Source organism: Labrus bergylta, chromosome 20, assembly GCF_963930695.1.
Source record: "Labrus bergylta chromosome 20, fLabBer1.1, whole genome shotgun sequence".
Lineage (NCBI taxonomy): Eukaryota > Metazoa > Chordata > Actinopteri > Labriformes > Labridae > Labrus > Labrus bergylta.
Window position 1 is genome coordinate 13,475,014 of NC_089214.1, and position 15,752 is coordinate 13,490,765.

The following is a 15,752-nucleotide window of genomic DNA, read 5'->3' on the forward strand; positions in this document are numbered from 1 at the left end:
GGAGAAAGAGCAGGGAATGACGAGGGAAAGGAGCCATAGGCCAGACCTGAGTCTAGGTCGCCCGCTTGGAGGACCATAGGCTTTGTACATGGGGCACAATTTTTTGGGGAAAGAGAATATGTTTACCTTAAGTAACCCCTGTAAGATGTGTAGCATCTTGAAAACAAAATGGGAACAAGATCTTTCTTCTTCCTGTTCTTACTTCACTGTGAGTGAAGTAACCTTCACTCACAGTGAAGTAACCTTCACTCTCAGTCCTCTTCGTGTATGAGGCTTAAATATGGGGTACACCAGCTCAGTTGCAGGCAACTCAGAGGAGTGGACAATTTCCTGGGGAGTAGCTTTTGCACACACACACACACACACACACACACACACACACACACACACACACACACACACACACACACACACACACAGGGAGAAACAACCTCAGGTAGCAGATAGCGAGCAGCTTTTCGCAGAGTTTCTGGCCTCCTGTCCAAGTCAGGACCACTTGTCAGGTTACCTGACACACTGACATATTTGTCATACTCGTGTGTTTGTGTCTTACTTAGTAGATGAGGTTGACTTTTTTTTGTACATGACCTGATGTTTCTTTCTCACATGCAGAGATGTGAGCTGTGTCCCCACAAAGATGGAGCTCTGAAGAGGACAGATAACGGAGGTAAATTCTCTATCCACTACATACACACTTTAACACACTCCACACACAAACATCTGTGGTGAGCCTCTTGTGTATTTTGTCATTAATTGCGTGTCACTGGCAAGTTTAAGGGGTGTGAGCATGCTGGGAGAGTTATGTTGCTGTTTGTTGTGTGTGCTGCCTCTCTTCACCGACTTTGCCAGTCCATGTTTTATGAGATTGTGTGTGTGTGTGTGTATGTTTATGAGGGGGCGGGACAGGATGGGTATAGTGCATGGCCTGTGAGTAGTCTCCTCTCTGGGTTCATTGGGAGGTCAGCTTGGTGGAGACTGTAAATATTCTGTGTGTATGTGAGTGTGTGTGTGTGTGTGTGTGTGTGTGTGTGTGTGTGTTTGCTTGAGTCAGTCAGAGAGCGGCACAGCTGTGGGATTGTGTCCAGGCCTGCAGGGAGGCATCAGGACAACACTAACACACACCGTTTTACTACTTTCTCTTTTATTTTACCCTTCCCATGACCCCTCTCTCCCTCTCTTTTTTTTTTTTCCTCCCATTTTTCTCTCACCGTCTCATTCCCCCGGCCGTCCGTTTCTCAGCTTCTGGCAGTTCCTCTTCACTTGTTGATCTGTGTGGTAGTCGCTGTTATTTCAGGTGGGACAGTAATAAAGCAGAGCAAAGGTATTAGTCTAAAACTAGTATTTGATCTTTTATCTCATGAAGAAGAAAGAAAAGCAAGACAGAGGGAGAGAAATAAATTAATTATTAAGATGCTTTTTTGTCTTTTATAGCTTTAGATGTATAGTACATATGTGTGCTTCTATTTAAGTACAAAAATAATAATGTACAATTTGAGGAAGTTTCACACTTACAGAATGATAACAAAAAGTAATCCTTCAGATATAAATATTAAATGTTTTTCCATAAATAAATATATCAGCAACAGGTTCTTACAAGGCAGTGTGATGTGGGATATGTGGCAGCAATATGAACATTTGGATTTCGTTTATCAAGAAACTGCTGGTGTTTTTTGGGTTGAGGTTTAAGCTGGTTTAAGGGTGATTTATGCAAGAAGTGCTGTAGAGCCATCATCAGAAACTGACAGCATTTTGTTTATTTTGAATCAAAACACACTCAAGATGTGTAATCGGCAAAATTCAAGGTCTTTGTCTCAGCACATCAGAGAGAAGAGGATGTTTGTAATGCTTTGTTGGTAGTTTGGGGGGCAAAACGTTTGAATGCTCAGTTTGCAGAGGAAGGCTGTGCCACTTTTATAGTCCTGTTTTATAGGCCTCTTCCAGATTCTTGGAGGGACTTCAAAACAACAACATGCCCCCATTTCACACCCGCCGCCTCCCCTCCGTCCCGCCCTCTGCCCTCCTCCCCCTGTCCCGCTCACCAGGTCAAAGGCAGGTCAGGGGTTCAACTGTAAGTTTAAGCCTGTTTTTTTTTTTTTTTTTCGCTACGGGGGAAAAACAGACACCTCCAGTGTGGCAGGAGACTCCCACCTCCGTTTGACCCTCCGCCGACCCCCTTCTGCTCCTCCTCGGCCCGTCGTCAATTCTGCTGCCACTCCAGCAGGCCCCCTTGTCATCCCACCGCCCCCAGTTTGTCTTCACTGACAGGCAGCTGTGTGTTAGTTGGATAGATTAACTACCAGTTTGTAATTTAACATATTTACGATTCAGCTTTCACAAAGTTCATTGGGGACTGTAACTCAAAGGGCATTTTTTGGACACTTTCATGATGATTCAATATGACATTTAGGTTCTGTTCTGTTTGCGTGTTTGTGCCAGGGAAGTTTTATGTATGATTGTTGATAGATTTCTTTTTAATTTTAGACTTGATCCAAATCAAAAAGGGGCATACCGGAAACAAGTTCAAGCACTTTATTTAGTTTTTTGTTTATGGTCATATATACTTAGGAAGACATAACTAATCATGTGTGCAGATGAATGGAATAAACCTGAAATAAACTGGACCAATCACAGAAGTGTAACAAAAGAGTCAGAAATGTATTTGGGATGGAGACCATTTGTAGGTCACATGTTCAAGAGTCTGTGTGAACAACTGTGAAGAATGTGCAGGAAGGGGCATGTTTTTTTGTTCATCGCAGCTGATTAAATTGTGTAGTGAGATATATAGAGCAGGTTATCAGCCTTTGTCCCTCTTGCGACACATTTTAGAGCGTTGCCACAAACTTTAGCTGTTATATGTGCTGAGGTTAATGTCTTTCTCTGTGTTTTTGCAGGCTGGGCCCATGTTGTTTGCGCCCTTTACATACCTGAGGTGGAATTTGCCAATGTGTCTACTATGGAACCGATAGTTCTCCAGTCTGTGCCTCACGAGCGCTACAACAAGGTAACAAAATGTATTCCCACATTCTGAAATGTTACAAATCAATTGATGAGGAAGCTATGGAAGAGTATGTTTTTTTTTTTTTTTGTTTGTTGAGGTTACACATTTCTCATTTCTATGTGCGTTTGTGTAGACATGCTATATCTGTGAGGATCAGGGCAGAGAAAGTAAAGCAGCCACTGGGGCATGTATGACCTGCAACAAACATGGCTGCCGGCAGGCCTTTCATGTCACATGGTGAGACCGATTTAAATCACATTAACCCCACAAAGAGGGAGCTTGTTTCTTCAGTTTTCTTCCCTAAAATGCAAGAAAGGTGTTGAGTACCAGTACAACAATCTCCTCTCTGCCACAGTGCCCAGTTTGCGGGGTTATTATGTGAGGAACAAGGATCAGACGCAGACAACGTCAAGTACTGTGGATATTGCAAATACCACCACAGCAAATTGGTGAGTGTCCTCTCATATTTGCAACCTTTTCCACTGATAGCTTGTCTATTAATACTGTAAACCATTACTTCACACGTCATGATGCAGTGTCTCATGATCAACATCATGAAGGATACACATTTTTTTCTATTGTTTTGGGGGTTTCAAATTTAAATGATACATCAGTAACTTGTTCAAAGTTGTGATGGTGTAGATATACAATTTGGTATTTGTGTGTTGTACATGACAAGTTTCACAATTTCTTTTTTGTTTACACTTCATTAATCCCAAGGAAAATGATTACGTTTTTTTTTTTTTTTTAAAGACATTCTTCACACACACATATATTCCCTAAAGCACTAACAGGACCTAAACACATGCATTAATAGAGAGATGTCGGAGTGACATAACTGTCCAGTGCCTTGCTCAAGGGCATTTCAGCACAGGCAGTGCTCGGGCAGTAAACTGACACCTCTCCTGCACACGTGTTCCGAACCAGGACTTGAGCCATCGACCCTCTGCTCACCAACCCAAGTCCCTACAGACTAAGCTACTATCGCCTAGCTTTTTGAAAGACTCATGCATACACTTTATTTAAAAAAAAAAAAAGAGCTCTGATCTTTCTTTTATTAATATCAGTATGAAGTCACTCTTATTCATTTGTTATTTCTATGTGATGCTGGAGTGCCCTTAAGTCTAACAATAAGGATGATTGATATTTTGGCCATCTAGATCTACACATAAAATAACCTTTTAGACACATCACACTTTACTTTCTTTACTTTTAATAATTTTCCTAACCTTAAATACTTTCTTATGTTCTCCACCCCTCCATCTTTTTCTACCCTCTTTGGACAATTACTTTTTCCTGCGCACCCGTCTCCAACCTTCCTCCATTGCCTCCCATTTTTTTCTTCTCCATATGGTTTATCTTTTCAGCGGACCAGTGTTACCCAACAACTTGTCACAATCCACCTGTGCTTTATCCTCAATCAACACCTCACTATCTCTCCTTATTCCTCCTCCCTCCTCATCCCTCTAGTTTCTCTGACAACTTCATCCACTCCTTTGTGTATTTATACTCAGCTCAGAGTGGGCGCTGTGGGTTGGGTTTTGCAGTTGATGGGACCCCTGGGTCTGGTTTTGATGTTAAATTTAAAAAAAAAATGTTAATCAGACTCAATCATTACTTATGTATTTTAATTTCTTAACAAAAACCTTCACCTGATCAATTAACTTTTTTTGTAAGCAACCTCTCCTGTCAGTTGTCTTTTATTATTTAGTCATCAGGTATAGCTGAAGCTTTTGTCCAACTTAAATTTTGACACATTGTTTCAATTGAACCTTGCAGTGGCAGTTAAGTGCTGCCGTATGGGAAGTCTACCGTATAAAAATACAAAGTAGAATGAATTATATGGCTTTAAAGGGCTTAAGGTTAACCTTGAGAAGACAGAAAAACTGAATATTTTTTATTAAATTTTTTAACAATTGGCATTCACTCCTCAATGACAGATAACTGGTTTATTGTCCATGGTCGCGGCCCTTCCTCATCTTTTGTGGTCTTGTTAGCCTTGCTCTGACCATGAAGCCAGCATAATGCAAACCTGATAGGTGGACAGCTCGCCTTTGTCAAACACAATTCAATCAGATAAGAGAGGAATGAAAAGGAGAGGCGTATCAACACAAGTCCAACAACTGGATATGCAGAGGAAATGTGATTTCTGTACACGCACATTGACTGAAGAGATGTCCTGTTGTGCTCTAGATTTTGTTCCATCTCTCTAGCAGTTAACAACCTTTCCCACATGAACACACATAAATGCGTACACATTGTTGAGTTGGGGGAGGGACACTAATAAGAAATAAGCAAACATGACTTGATTCTTATAATTTCTGGAACAGTGGTTTGATGGAAACACAGGGAAAGCTATATATGTGTGTGACACACAAACATACACCGATGACATTTTGCAATGTTAACAAACGCTGATGGAAAGACTCATGCTGTTGTATTGATCGTGTATGAATGGCTTTGGATGCTGGTGCATAATGTCATTAAACTGAGATCGTGTGGATGACAGGAATGTACGAGAGGGAATCAATGACGAGGAGGGCAATGTTGTTAGCAGAGAGCGTTTCATAAAATGCCTTTTGATGGATGTATACGGCATGTTAGCAACGTATGGTATTTGACTGGACTCAGCCATCATCCAAATCTAATTCTGAACTGAGTTCATCCTTGTTTAGTCTGGACTAAGATTTCTCCTCCGTCAGCTATTTCATCAAGACGATGTACAATCCATTTTCCTCATTTTTTAGTTGCTTAATTGAACTACTTGATAAATCAGCGTTACTTTTTTGTTGTTTTACTTTGCTGGTACAGAGATGCATCTAAAAGCATCTCATGTGATCAGATCTATAAACCATGTTGCCTAACTTTTTGTCACTAGCTGTCTGACTAAGCTGCTTTCCAAAGCAACTTATCTTAAGTGGATGATCATTTTTGCAGTACAGATACAGTAAGTTGCGTTTATTGAATTAAAAGTGTAATAAAGCTGAAAATCTATCCAAATAAAACGGAGCACCAACATTAAAAGGGCAGAGATACAAAGCAGTTCAACAATACATGGTTACCTCCAATATGGCAGCATTAGAATCCAGATTCTGACTTTTAAAGGGAAGCTATGTGACAAGAGCTGCTCGTGGGGTCATTAACACTTATCCAAAAATGCAGTTGCCTGGGAGAGTAAATTTGTCCCCATTTATTAAAGAATCCTTGGCCTTAGATCCGTAGTTGTGAGTTGGGATTAGATAAGCATCACACATCAAGGTGCAATTTATGACTTAAGTTATTTATCACACTAATGCATCAGATTCAATGAGGAGTGACTAGGGCAAAGTTTGATCAGCAAGGCCTTTTATTTGTCCCACGATGCCTCTTTTTAAAACAGTAGTAACACCCAACTTATGGTGTTGTAGGGCCTTACTTTTGCCATTCTTCTACTTTATAACTCTTCAAATACATTGGTATTGTTCGGTCAATGGAAGATCAAATAAGAGCATTTTTGGTGCAGTTTACATCTAATGTGTAGCTGTTTGAACTTCCTCTACCGCCATGCATTTCATACTCGTACCAAAGAGCTCACACCTGTAACCATCACTTTATAACCAATGCCAAATGCTTTTTGACTGTTTTGGAATTTTGAGTTTTCTTTAAGTTCAGTCAGTTGTTTTTTTTTTAGCTTCAGTTTTTTTTGTTCCTTTTTCTAGTTCTTTTTTGGTTCTAGCCTTTTTTCTCTGGACTTCATCCAGTAACTTGGAGTTCCTCTTTACCTCTTTTTAGCGAAGGAGCAGGGGCCGTGGTAGTAGGTCTCAAAGATTAAGTGACTCTTCCACTCAGTGTATGGATAGACCCCAAGACACGGACGATAAGGTAAGACAGCCCTCAGATCTAACCCTCTCTATGCCTCCAACCCCATGACTGTGGCTCAGTCGGAAACATACGCCCTCAGTTTCACATGCTCTCTCTGTGAAGGGACAGACAAACCACTGATCAATAACCATTTTCAGTGGACATTTTAATGGCTTTGTAATGAGCTTTTACGGAGACAGTTTGTGAATAAAATGGCAAGAGATTATTTATGACAAGAAGAGTGACTGAGGACCTATGTTTGTGTAATTATAAAGAGAAATGGAAAAAAACTGGTATGTGTGCATGTTGAAATCATTTTAAGTCATTAAATTAGGAATTAGGAATAAACTCAGCTCACAAGAAGACACAATATTGGGTTCACGAGTTTGAGACTATATTTTAACTATATTTTCAAGAAAACGTTGATTACAAAATATATGACTGGAATAGTTTGGTTGACTTGGTGCAGTTCAGGGTTGAAGTTGCAACACTGTTTTTTCATTGGATTTGTTTTGCTCTTTCACTGCCCTTTTGTCAAGTGCACCAAAGCCTGTTCAAATGGTGTGTACCATAGCCACCCACCTCTAGTCAGGGTTGTAGCTCCGGTCAGTGCTTTCTGCCAGCCAACCTAAAGCTGCAATATGACCTGTAAGTAAACAACACGACAGTGGAAGAATGGCATGGCGTATTTTGATTGATGTTACCCTGTGTAACCACATTTAGCAAAGGCACGTGGACTTTAAAGGGGTCATATTATGCTTTTTCTGGTTTTATATGCTCTTTAGTGTGTTTTCCAAGTGTCCTGTGCATGTTTAGGTACATCTATGTGCAAAAATTAAAAGTCCGCTGAAATGCGGCTTCTCCTACGTCCTCCTGTTAGCTGCAGCATTAGCTGCATGTAACGCTCGGTTCTAGCCCCCCTCGAAATTTTTTTGCCAGTGTGACGTGTTGTCGGTGTGATATCACTGATCTAAGCCCATTGGCTCGTTGTGGCAAGCCGAGCAGCTCCTGTTGCACGCCCGTTAACTTCTGTAACACGCCCACGATATGCTGTAGCCTGCGGTAGCACAAGTAGTGCTAAGGTGCTAATGTTGTTGCTCCCCTCGGAGCAAAGTGGCTGCATTCCCAATATGGTAAAAGGGGCGTGACATTTCCAAGAACTGTGCTGAGCGACTGGCCAATTTCAGCAGAGCCGAGAGGCCAACCAATCAGATCAGACTTGGCACACGTGGGGACTCTGAACGTGGGCACTTCAGAGCCTTAGAGAGAGAGTCAGAAGTGAGCCGGTGCATAGAGAGGCAGTACATGAAAACAGACACTTTTTTCAAAGTTTAGCTATTGTGAACATACTTTAGTAGGTACATAGATTAAATATATGAACCCCAAAAAGGGCATAATATGGGCTCTTTAACCTTCAAGGAGGGCTGCAGGTTGGTGCACTTAGTAATGCTAACATTAGCCACGCTCTGCAAACCTGTTAGACATTTGCTGGTTGTTCTGAAATACTTGGCCGAATTTAACCCACAATGCACTGCTTTATGTTTCACTTTCCCTGGTTGGTTTGGATCACATTCTCACCTATGGTGAACCAAACTCTTTTGCAATTGGAAGAGGACTGAGAGCCCCATTTTCAAGCGGAAAACAGTTTGGTTCTCTAGTGTGCACCAGAGTTTGTTTGAGCATGCACTACACCCCAAACCAAACAGTCGAACAAAGCTCACCAGGGTTTATGTCAAACAGACCAACTAGCTCTGGAGTGAATGCACTCACAAAACATAGAAATGAAAACGTTGGTTGTACTTCAAAAACATCAACTTGTCCTTGACTTTAAGCATCAAAGAAGTCCTTGAATTTTGTGTTCAAATGACTGAATCTAGTGTCAATAATATTAGCCATCAGTGATTGACATTTTGATTGCTTCATACCTGCTGATTTGTCTGCAGCCCACCTACACCCACCAGCTATCTAATGAATGCTGCATTAGTGTGACTTAATCAGTCACAGCTGCTTGCATAACATGTAATCAAAGGCTGTAAAAAAAAAAAAGAATCTGAATTTACAGGACGTGTCAAGTCATTTGTTCCATTTTTTGTGTCAGAACAGAGGGAACGTTCTGCAGAAAAATCAAAGCTATTGTTCTACAAAAAGAGCATATTAAACTACTCATTAAACTATTTTAGTTTAATACTCAATCACAAACTTTTACAGGCCTGTATTACAGTATGCTGGTGGAGATGTTCTATAGCTCAATATAATGTAAAACAGTGAGCACAAGTGGCCCTTTACAGCCGAGCTGTTCAGCGAGAGCATAGAGTTTTCTTATGTGTTTGCTAAAATATTATAACACACAGGCAAATATAAAAAATTGGAATGTGGTCGAGAAGAAAAACAAATGTTATTTTTTCCTGTTGTTTCACAAATTTAAATCACGACATACATGAATAAAATGCTTGAGCCAAATAAAGTTGGGTGCTGCCACTTACGCTGCTATCTACATACTCAGTGCACTGGTTGAGCTGATTCAATAAAGGAAAATATTGTGACCGAGGACAAAGGCCCTAAATATTTACAATGGGAGAAACATCACGTGTTGTTAATAACTGAAAAAAAGATGAACAGCATATGCCCTTGGTCTGTGTTTGACTGGACCCAAGCACAGCCTCAGGGACCAACAGAGATAGTTTCAGACAGAGTCAAGACTTCCTTGGTGCTTTTCTTGCCATGTTTGGCTTCTGCATCCCTGCTGCGTTACCGAACCCCTTGCTAAGGCCTCAGGAGGTTTGCGCTGACTGTGGCATGCCTTCACCAAGTCTTCAGAGTCAGAGTCGTAGCTGGAGATGATTTGAATCTCAGAGCCTCTATTAATATTTTTACATTTTAAAGTATTTTTGTTTAGTTGTTTTCTTTTGGGATTTTTTGTGTGTGTTTGGAATTTGCTTAATTTTAAATCGAACTCAATAGTTTTAGCCAAACACAGAGGAAGACTAAGTCCTCACACCAGAAGCTGCTCCAATTAGCATTTAATGGGAAATTGTCACCACGTGTATCGTTGCGGGCCCTAGACCTTCATCAGACATCAATCATTTTAGGTAACAGTATAAATATCAGCTGTAGTTTGAACATATATGATGATAGTAAAAATGAAAGGATCAAAGTCCTACATCCTTATTAGCTAACTGTTTCATAAGGGTCACCTTCCTCTTACAAACTTTGGATAAATATCAGTTCTTTTGCTCGCTAAATGATGTACTAAATTGTATTTTTAAGTCTTGAAAAACATGTAAGCAGTATTGAATTACCGTGGTTTTTTCTTTTCCTTTGTCATTCACTTGATTTTTCAGATTGGGAAAGGAAGGTTGAATAGATGAATGTTGAAAGAGTGTCTTGGCCTTGCTTAAGCTCCACAGTTTTAAACATCAGACAGGTCTTTCATAAACCTTAAATAAATGCTCCACTATCACTCAAATTCAATTCTCTGATGAGATGTTGCATTTACGTCATTCATTGTATTTTTTATTTCAACAGACGACTCCCCTAATATTTATTATTTGTTTATTTAGTCATGACCAGATGACTTTTCTTCAATAAAAACGAATAAAGGTCAGGACCAAAAGAGATTTCTCTTTGTGTTTGTTCATAAAATAATATTTTAAAATAAGCATTATGGATGTTGAGTGGTATTTACTGTCATTGTGTTAAGCAATGTTAGCTCTAAGATGATGGTGTGTGCTTGCATGTGTGTGTGGCATTGTGTATTATAACTCCCTCTTACAGCTATGTTTTTTTAAAATAGTCTTATTTGCATGAGTCAGAATGGTATTTCTCACTCACCACACACACACACACACCTATACACACACTCATACTCTCTCCATACCCAGTCCTGGGTCAGAGATCAGTAGGCTCAGATGTGTTTGTGTCCACACATGCATTTGTTATGTGGTTTGGAGGCTCAGATGTAAACCCACCTCATGTTAGACCCTGCAGCCATACTACAGCGGGGGCTTAAAGATCCCCCGCACTGGCCGCTTAGAAAAGGCCTGAAGGAAACACACACACACACACACACACACACACACACACACACACACACACACACACACACACACACGCACACACGCAAGCACAATGGCTGGTCAGAAATCCTGCAGGAAACTGCACAGGGGAATTCCTGCCAGGCCAGGGTGGATTATTTTCCCCCCTACTTCCTGTTTCCCCTTCCCCCCCCCCGCCCCCCGCTGTGTCTGCACCGTCTCATCTTTTTCCTGAGGCCATTGCGTTGACTTGCGAAGCATTTAAAATACATGTTGTATCACACTTGCAGGCAATACTTCATTTTGATCTTTGTTGCAAACCTTTGATATGTAACATAACTAAACTTAATTATTATTTTTCTATTAATATAACATCAAGGCAAAGCAGCAAGCTTAAATACCCAATGTTCAAAAGCTGTTTTGACTTTTAGGTACTTATTGAATCATTATAATAATATATTTATATAATAATAATGATATAATGTGTAAAACAACTATCATGCAAATAACACTTTTTGGTTCAAAGGCTCTCATATCAGGGAATTAATTGTTTTACTTTTATTTATTTTCTAGATTCATATCTTTGGGATTTGGGACCATTTTGGGGAGGATCACAATAAGACAATTAAAAGGGTTGGAAATTGTAGACATACGGTAATTTGTGGGTTTTGTTATCAGCCAATTGATCAAACAACTACACAGTCGGATGGTTAAATTATTAGTGATCACATTCAAACATACACTGTGTGTATCAAGATAGCTCAGGAATCACATATTTGTCACTGTGGTCTGATGCCTTTAAAAGAAAACAGCTTTGATATCATTCAGAATGTGACTTAGACTGAGAGGATTTCGGGCCTCTGTTGTATTTCTCATTGCTTGTGAGTTTGTTGATAAATAGTCATGGCCCTCGTCCTCTGCCACCTTAACATTTACCCCACACGGTCTCAAAGAGCACTCGGACATGTCAAATGATCAGGCTGCTAATGGTCAGCAGCACAGAAAGAGACGAGAGGACACGCTGAAAGGCTTTGTCTCTGCCTGTATAATCAATTGACCTGATTGATAAGGGTGTGTCAGGGATACATTGTGTGTGTGTTATGTTTCCCACGCCCAGTGCTTGGGCTCCTTTTGTGTGTGTGTGTGTGTGTGTGTGTGTGTGTGTGTGTGTGTGTGTGTGTGTGCGCGCTTGTTTGTGTGCGTGTGTGCGTGTGTTATCTGACCCTCTCAGCTCAGGCTCTGTCCATCAACACCTTTCTCTGGAATGTTAATGAAAAACAACGAGGGAATCCCAGAGAATTTACCTCTGTTTCTCTCACTCTTCCTTTTCTCTGCCATCACCTCTCATTTTTGTTTCCCAAGATGCGGTGGAAGTTTACAGTCTCACTTTAGTCCTTCACTTCTATTCTTCGTTTCTCTCCAGTGTTCTGTTCTGTTTACAGGCACTAGTTGGTCTAAACTCTTGATTGATAAGTCACAGGACAGAAAATTAGGGCTCATCCCTGACACTTTGCAAACCCAAGCGGCACCTCATAAGTAGTTTGCTGAACTACTCATATGTAATGTCAGTGTCCACACAGGCAGCATGTAGGACACAACCCTGTCTTTATACATTGGGATTTTCTTTCGATGATGGCCCTAAATTACTGTTACTTTCCCTTTTAATATGTATTTCTTTAGTGTGTTTAACCAGAAATCTTGTTGTGACATATTCTCCAGTCATCAAAGCTATAATTTATTATTCAACAGGATAACAAGTATGTAACAATGAAACAAATGTTGATGTGTTGTTTTCTTTTTTCCATGAACCGCTGGCAAAAATGACAGGGAAGATTATTTTACTCAAACTTTTCCCGACAACAGTATGAGAGCCTGCTGCCTAAGCATGCTTTGTTTCTTTTCTAACCTGTTGAAATTGTAAAAAAAAAAAAAAAAACTAGTGATTCTGGGATGTGAAAGTGCTGTTTTGTATGCAGCTTGGAGCAGCAAGTTAACCTCTTGATCCATTACGAGTTGACTTGCATTTTGTCGGCCAAACTGCTGCAATTTTTAACTGCTCTTTTATTTAATTTATTTATTAGGCCGTGTAATTTTAAGAGAAAAAGCACAACACCTAACTCAGACTTTATAAACTTAAACTTTTATTAATCTGTAACTAAAAATGGAAACATTTTCTGGATTGAGCTCTATTGTGATTTTTTTTATGTTTGAGATTTATTTCCCCAGCAAATGTATAATCCCTTCGTTCTCATCTGACAAGCAAGAATATATTTGGACTTTTGGAAAATCTGACTGGCGTGTTCAAAGTTATCTGTTTTAATAGGTCAAATATTTGTTGATTAATGAAAAGATATTCACTTGGGGTTAGATTCCTTTAAGACACAGTGATGTGCCAGTAGGCTCATCACGAGAAACTCATGCTGTGCAGTCGCACAGAAGTCTTTTTTAAATAGCAATTAGTATCCTAAAATGTCTTTATTTTACTTTGCAAACAGCTTGCTCAACATTTTCATATTTCAGGATTGTGAAAAAATGAGACGGTGGAATAAGCTGATTTTAACTGCTTCAAAGCTTATTTATACAAAAACAAAGAAAAAGAAGGATATTTGCATCAGTTATTCAAAATAAAAACCAGAAACCGACACATACACGGAAAGCTGCAATATTTGTGCCCTAACTAAGGAGTGTTCGCGTAAGCGGAAGAAGCAGTGTGCAGAGAGGTTACAGTGGAGCTGCTCTCTCCGGATTTGGCTCATGATGTCTGTTAACCACCACTCGTAGAGGAAGTCTGGCTAAACTGTCACCAGCCTCCAGGCAATCGATCCTCCATGAGACCCCGGGGGGTGAAAAAAGAGCACTTGGGGGTGGCGGTGGGGGGGTGGGTCTTGTGTTTCTAGGGTTTTCTCAACACCGAGCCTTACAAACATGTTGAGTCCCATGCCGTCTCAAGATCGCTGCATATTTTAACCAGCTTTCTTTGAAAGTGGGTGTGGATGTGAGCCTGCGCTACATGTAATTGTCCATGTAAGTGTGTGAGTGTACGTGCACCTGTCTGCTCATATGCACGTGCAGAAGTGTCAGCGTGCGGGGCGTGCATGTGAGGTGTAAATGCGTTGGCACCCAGTCGCCACCTTGGGGGTGCGATAGGAGGGTGGCGGCGCGTGTGATAGCCAGGGTGTAAATTGAGCTGTGATCGTCCAAGAAGCAAGATATGATTGGATGAAACATTGAGACCTTGTGTGCTTCAGTGCGAGTCACTTAGACACACTGTGCTCTAAACTGAAGCAGGCTGAATTCCTGTCTCCTCCTGCCCGGTTTTTTTATCTCTCCTCCATCACTCTCTTTGTGTTTGTGGATTTCTAAGCTTTCATCTCCCACTGAGCCTTTGAAATGTAATGCTCTTTCTTTTTATCTCTGTTTTTGTCTACCACACACATCCTCCCTCTTCTGTTCTTGTATCCTAATAACTCCTACCTTAGTTTGTTTTATTTTTACCATTTCTTTAGCTATAATCTTTCACTGAACACATGCGTATGTGCTCCAGTATGTAACCAATGTTCCTAAAAATGCACAGAGCTATAAAATAAGGCTTTAGGAGGTCTGTTTTCCTTTCTGTGTCTGTCTTTATTCCTTTTTTCCCTGTATCATGTCTCAAGCAGCTTCACTCATCTGTTTCTCCTTTCTGTTCTCTTCTCTTAGAAACACAAGGAGCGTGACAGGCACAAACCGAAACACAAGAAGACCTCCATGGACATGTCTCCCTCCCTCGTCCTTCCCAACATCATGGTCCCAGAAAAGGTGAGCTCTCTCCTCTTCTTTTCACTCCTTAGTTTTGGTGAATCGTGACAGAGAGGGTCAGATTTTACAGCAGTGGTGGCTGCTTGACTTCTTTTCTTTCTTTCAATTTCGGTCCTCTCATTTGTTCACCTGCATTGTTTCTTTAATTGTATTTCCCTGTTTTTGGTGCTTCCCTGTCCTCCCTTAACGTTCAACCATTTTTATTCACTCTTCCTCCTCCCTTAAAACCTCCTTTCTCCAGCCCTACAACAGCAGCAGCTCTGGAGGAGGAGTCCCTTCCCTGCCAGCATCGTCACAGAAACGGCTGGACGATGGCAGCGCCCGTTTTACCAACGCCAACTTTCAGGAAGTTTCGTCCGTTCACTCCGGCAGCAGCTCCAAAGACGGCTTAGCTGCAGATGTCGGGAAGGTGGCATCTGAGGTTAAGAGCAAGAAGAACAGCGGGGCGACTCATGCCGTGGGACAGAGGGGCGGCCGCAAGTCTCTCACCTCCTCAGGGAAACCCCTACCCTCCGCTGTGGTCACCATGGCAACTTCTTCCACATCTGCCTCTGCTTCCACTGGGCCGTTCCACCAAGGTGAATTGATGGCTGCAGATTTTCCTGTATTAAAATTTTCCCACAATAGGGAATTAACCCTGTAGTAAATAGAAAAGCAAAGACTGCCCACCCACCAAAAACAGCGTTATTAAGACTTAAATAATACTGTGATGGTGTGTGTACGTGTGCAGAGTATTTTTTAGATTTTGCCCAGACACCAGACTTTTGAACGTGGCCGTGATAACAGTGTTTCGTCTTGCCTGGCCTCTGGCTCCTGTAATCGGGGGCCTTGTCTGGGAAAAAACCAACAAACACACACCCACACACAGGCACAAACACAGAAAAAGAAAGAACATGTGGAGAGGTCAGGACCTGAAAGGAGTCAGTGCTTACACTGAGCTCATGTGTTTTGTACTATCAGAACCTTGAAGCCCCTGTCAGGTGTGTTTGTGCGTGTCTGTGAGAATCCATTTATTTGTCTGCTTTCAGGGCAGTTTGTGTGTTACATGGGAGGACTATGTGATGAGGGAGGACTGACTGTAC

General features: G+C 41.1%; 1 protein-coding gene across 5 annotated transcripts in view; it reads left to right on the forward strand.

The window, feature by feature from the left end:
• The window catches only part of mllt10 (MLLT10 histone lysine methyltransferase DOT1L cofactor), a 47,347-nt gene that overhangs the window by 8,564 nt on the left and 23,031 nt on the right, over nucleotides 1-15,752 (forward strand). For 3 of the 5 annotated variants that reach the window (XM_065949192.1, XM_020654139.3, XM_065949194.1), the window contains 6 exons: nucleotides 613-667; nucleotides 2,892-3,001; nucleotides 3,132-3,235; nucleotides 3,354-3,447; nucleotides 14,572-14,670; nucleotides 14,912-15,248. In XM_065949192.1, coding sequence (XP_065805264.1) covers nucleotides 613-667; nucleotides 2,892-3,001; nucleotides 3,132-3,235; nucleotides 3,354-3,447; nucleotides 14,572-14,670; nucleotides 14,912-15,248 — 799 coding nt within the window. Of the gene's footprint in view, nucleotides 1-612; nucleotides 668-2,891; nucleotides 3,002-3,131; nucleotides 3,236-3,353; nucleotides 3,448-6,752; nucleotides 6,860-14,571; nucleotides 14,671-14,911; nucleotides 15,249-15,752 lie in introns of those variants that run through there. The other 2 variants (XM_065949193.1, XM_065949195.1) reach the window with 2 other exon arrangements.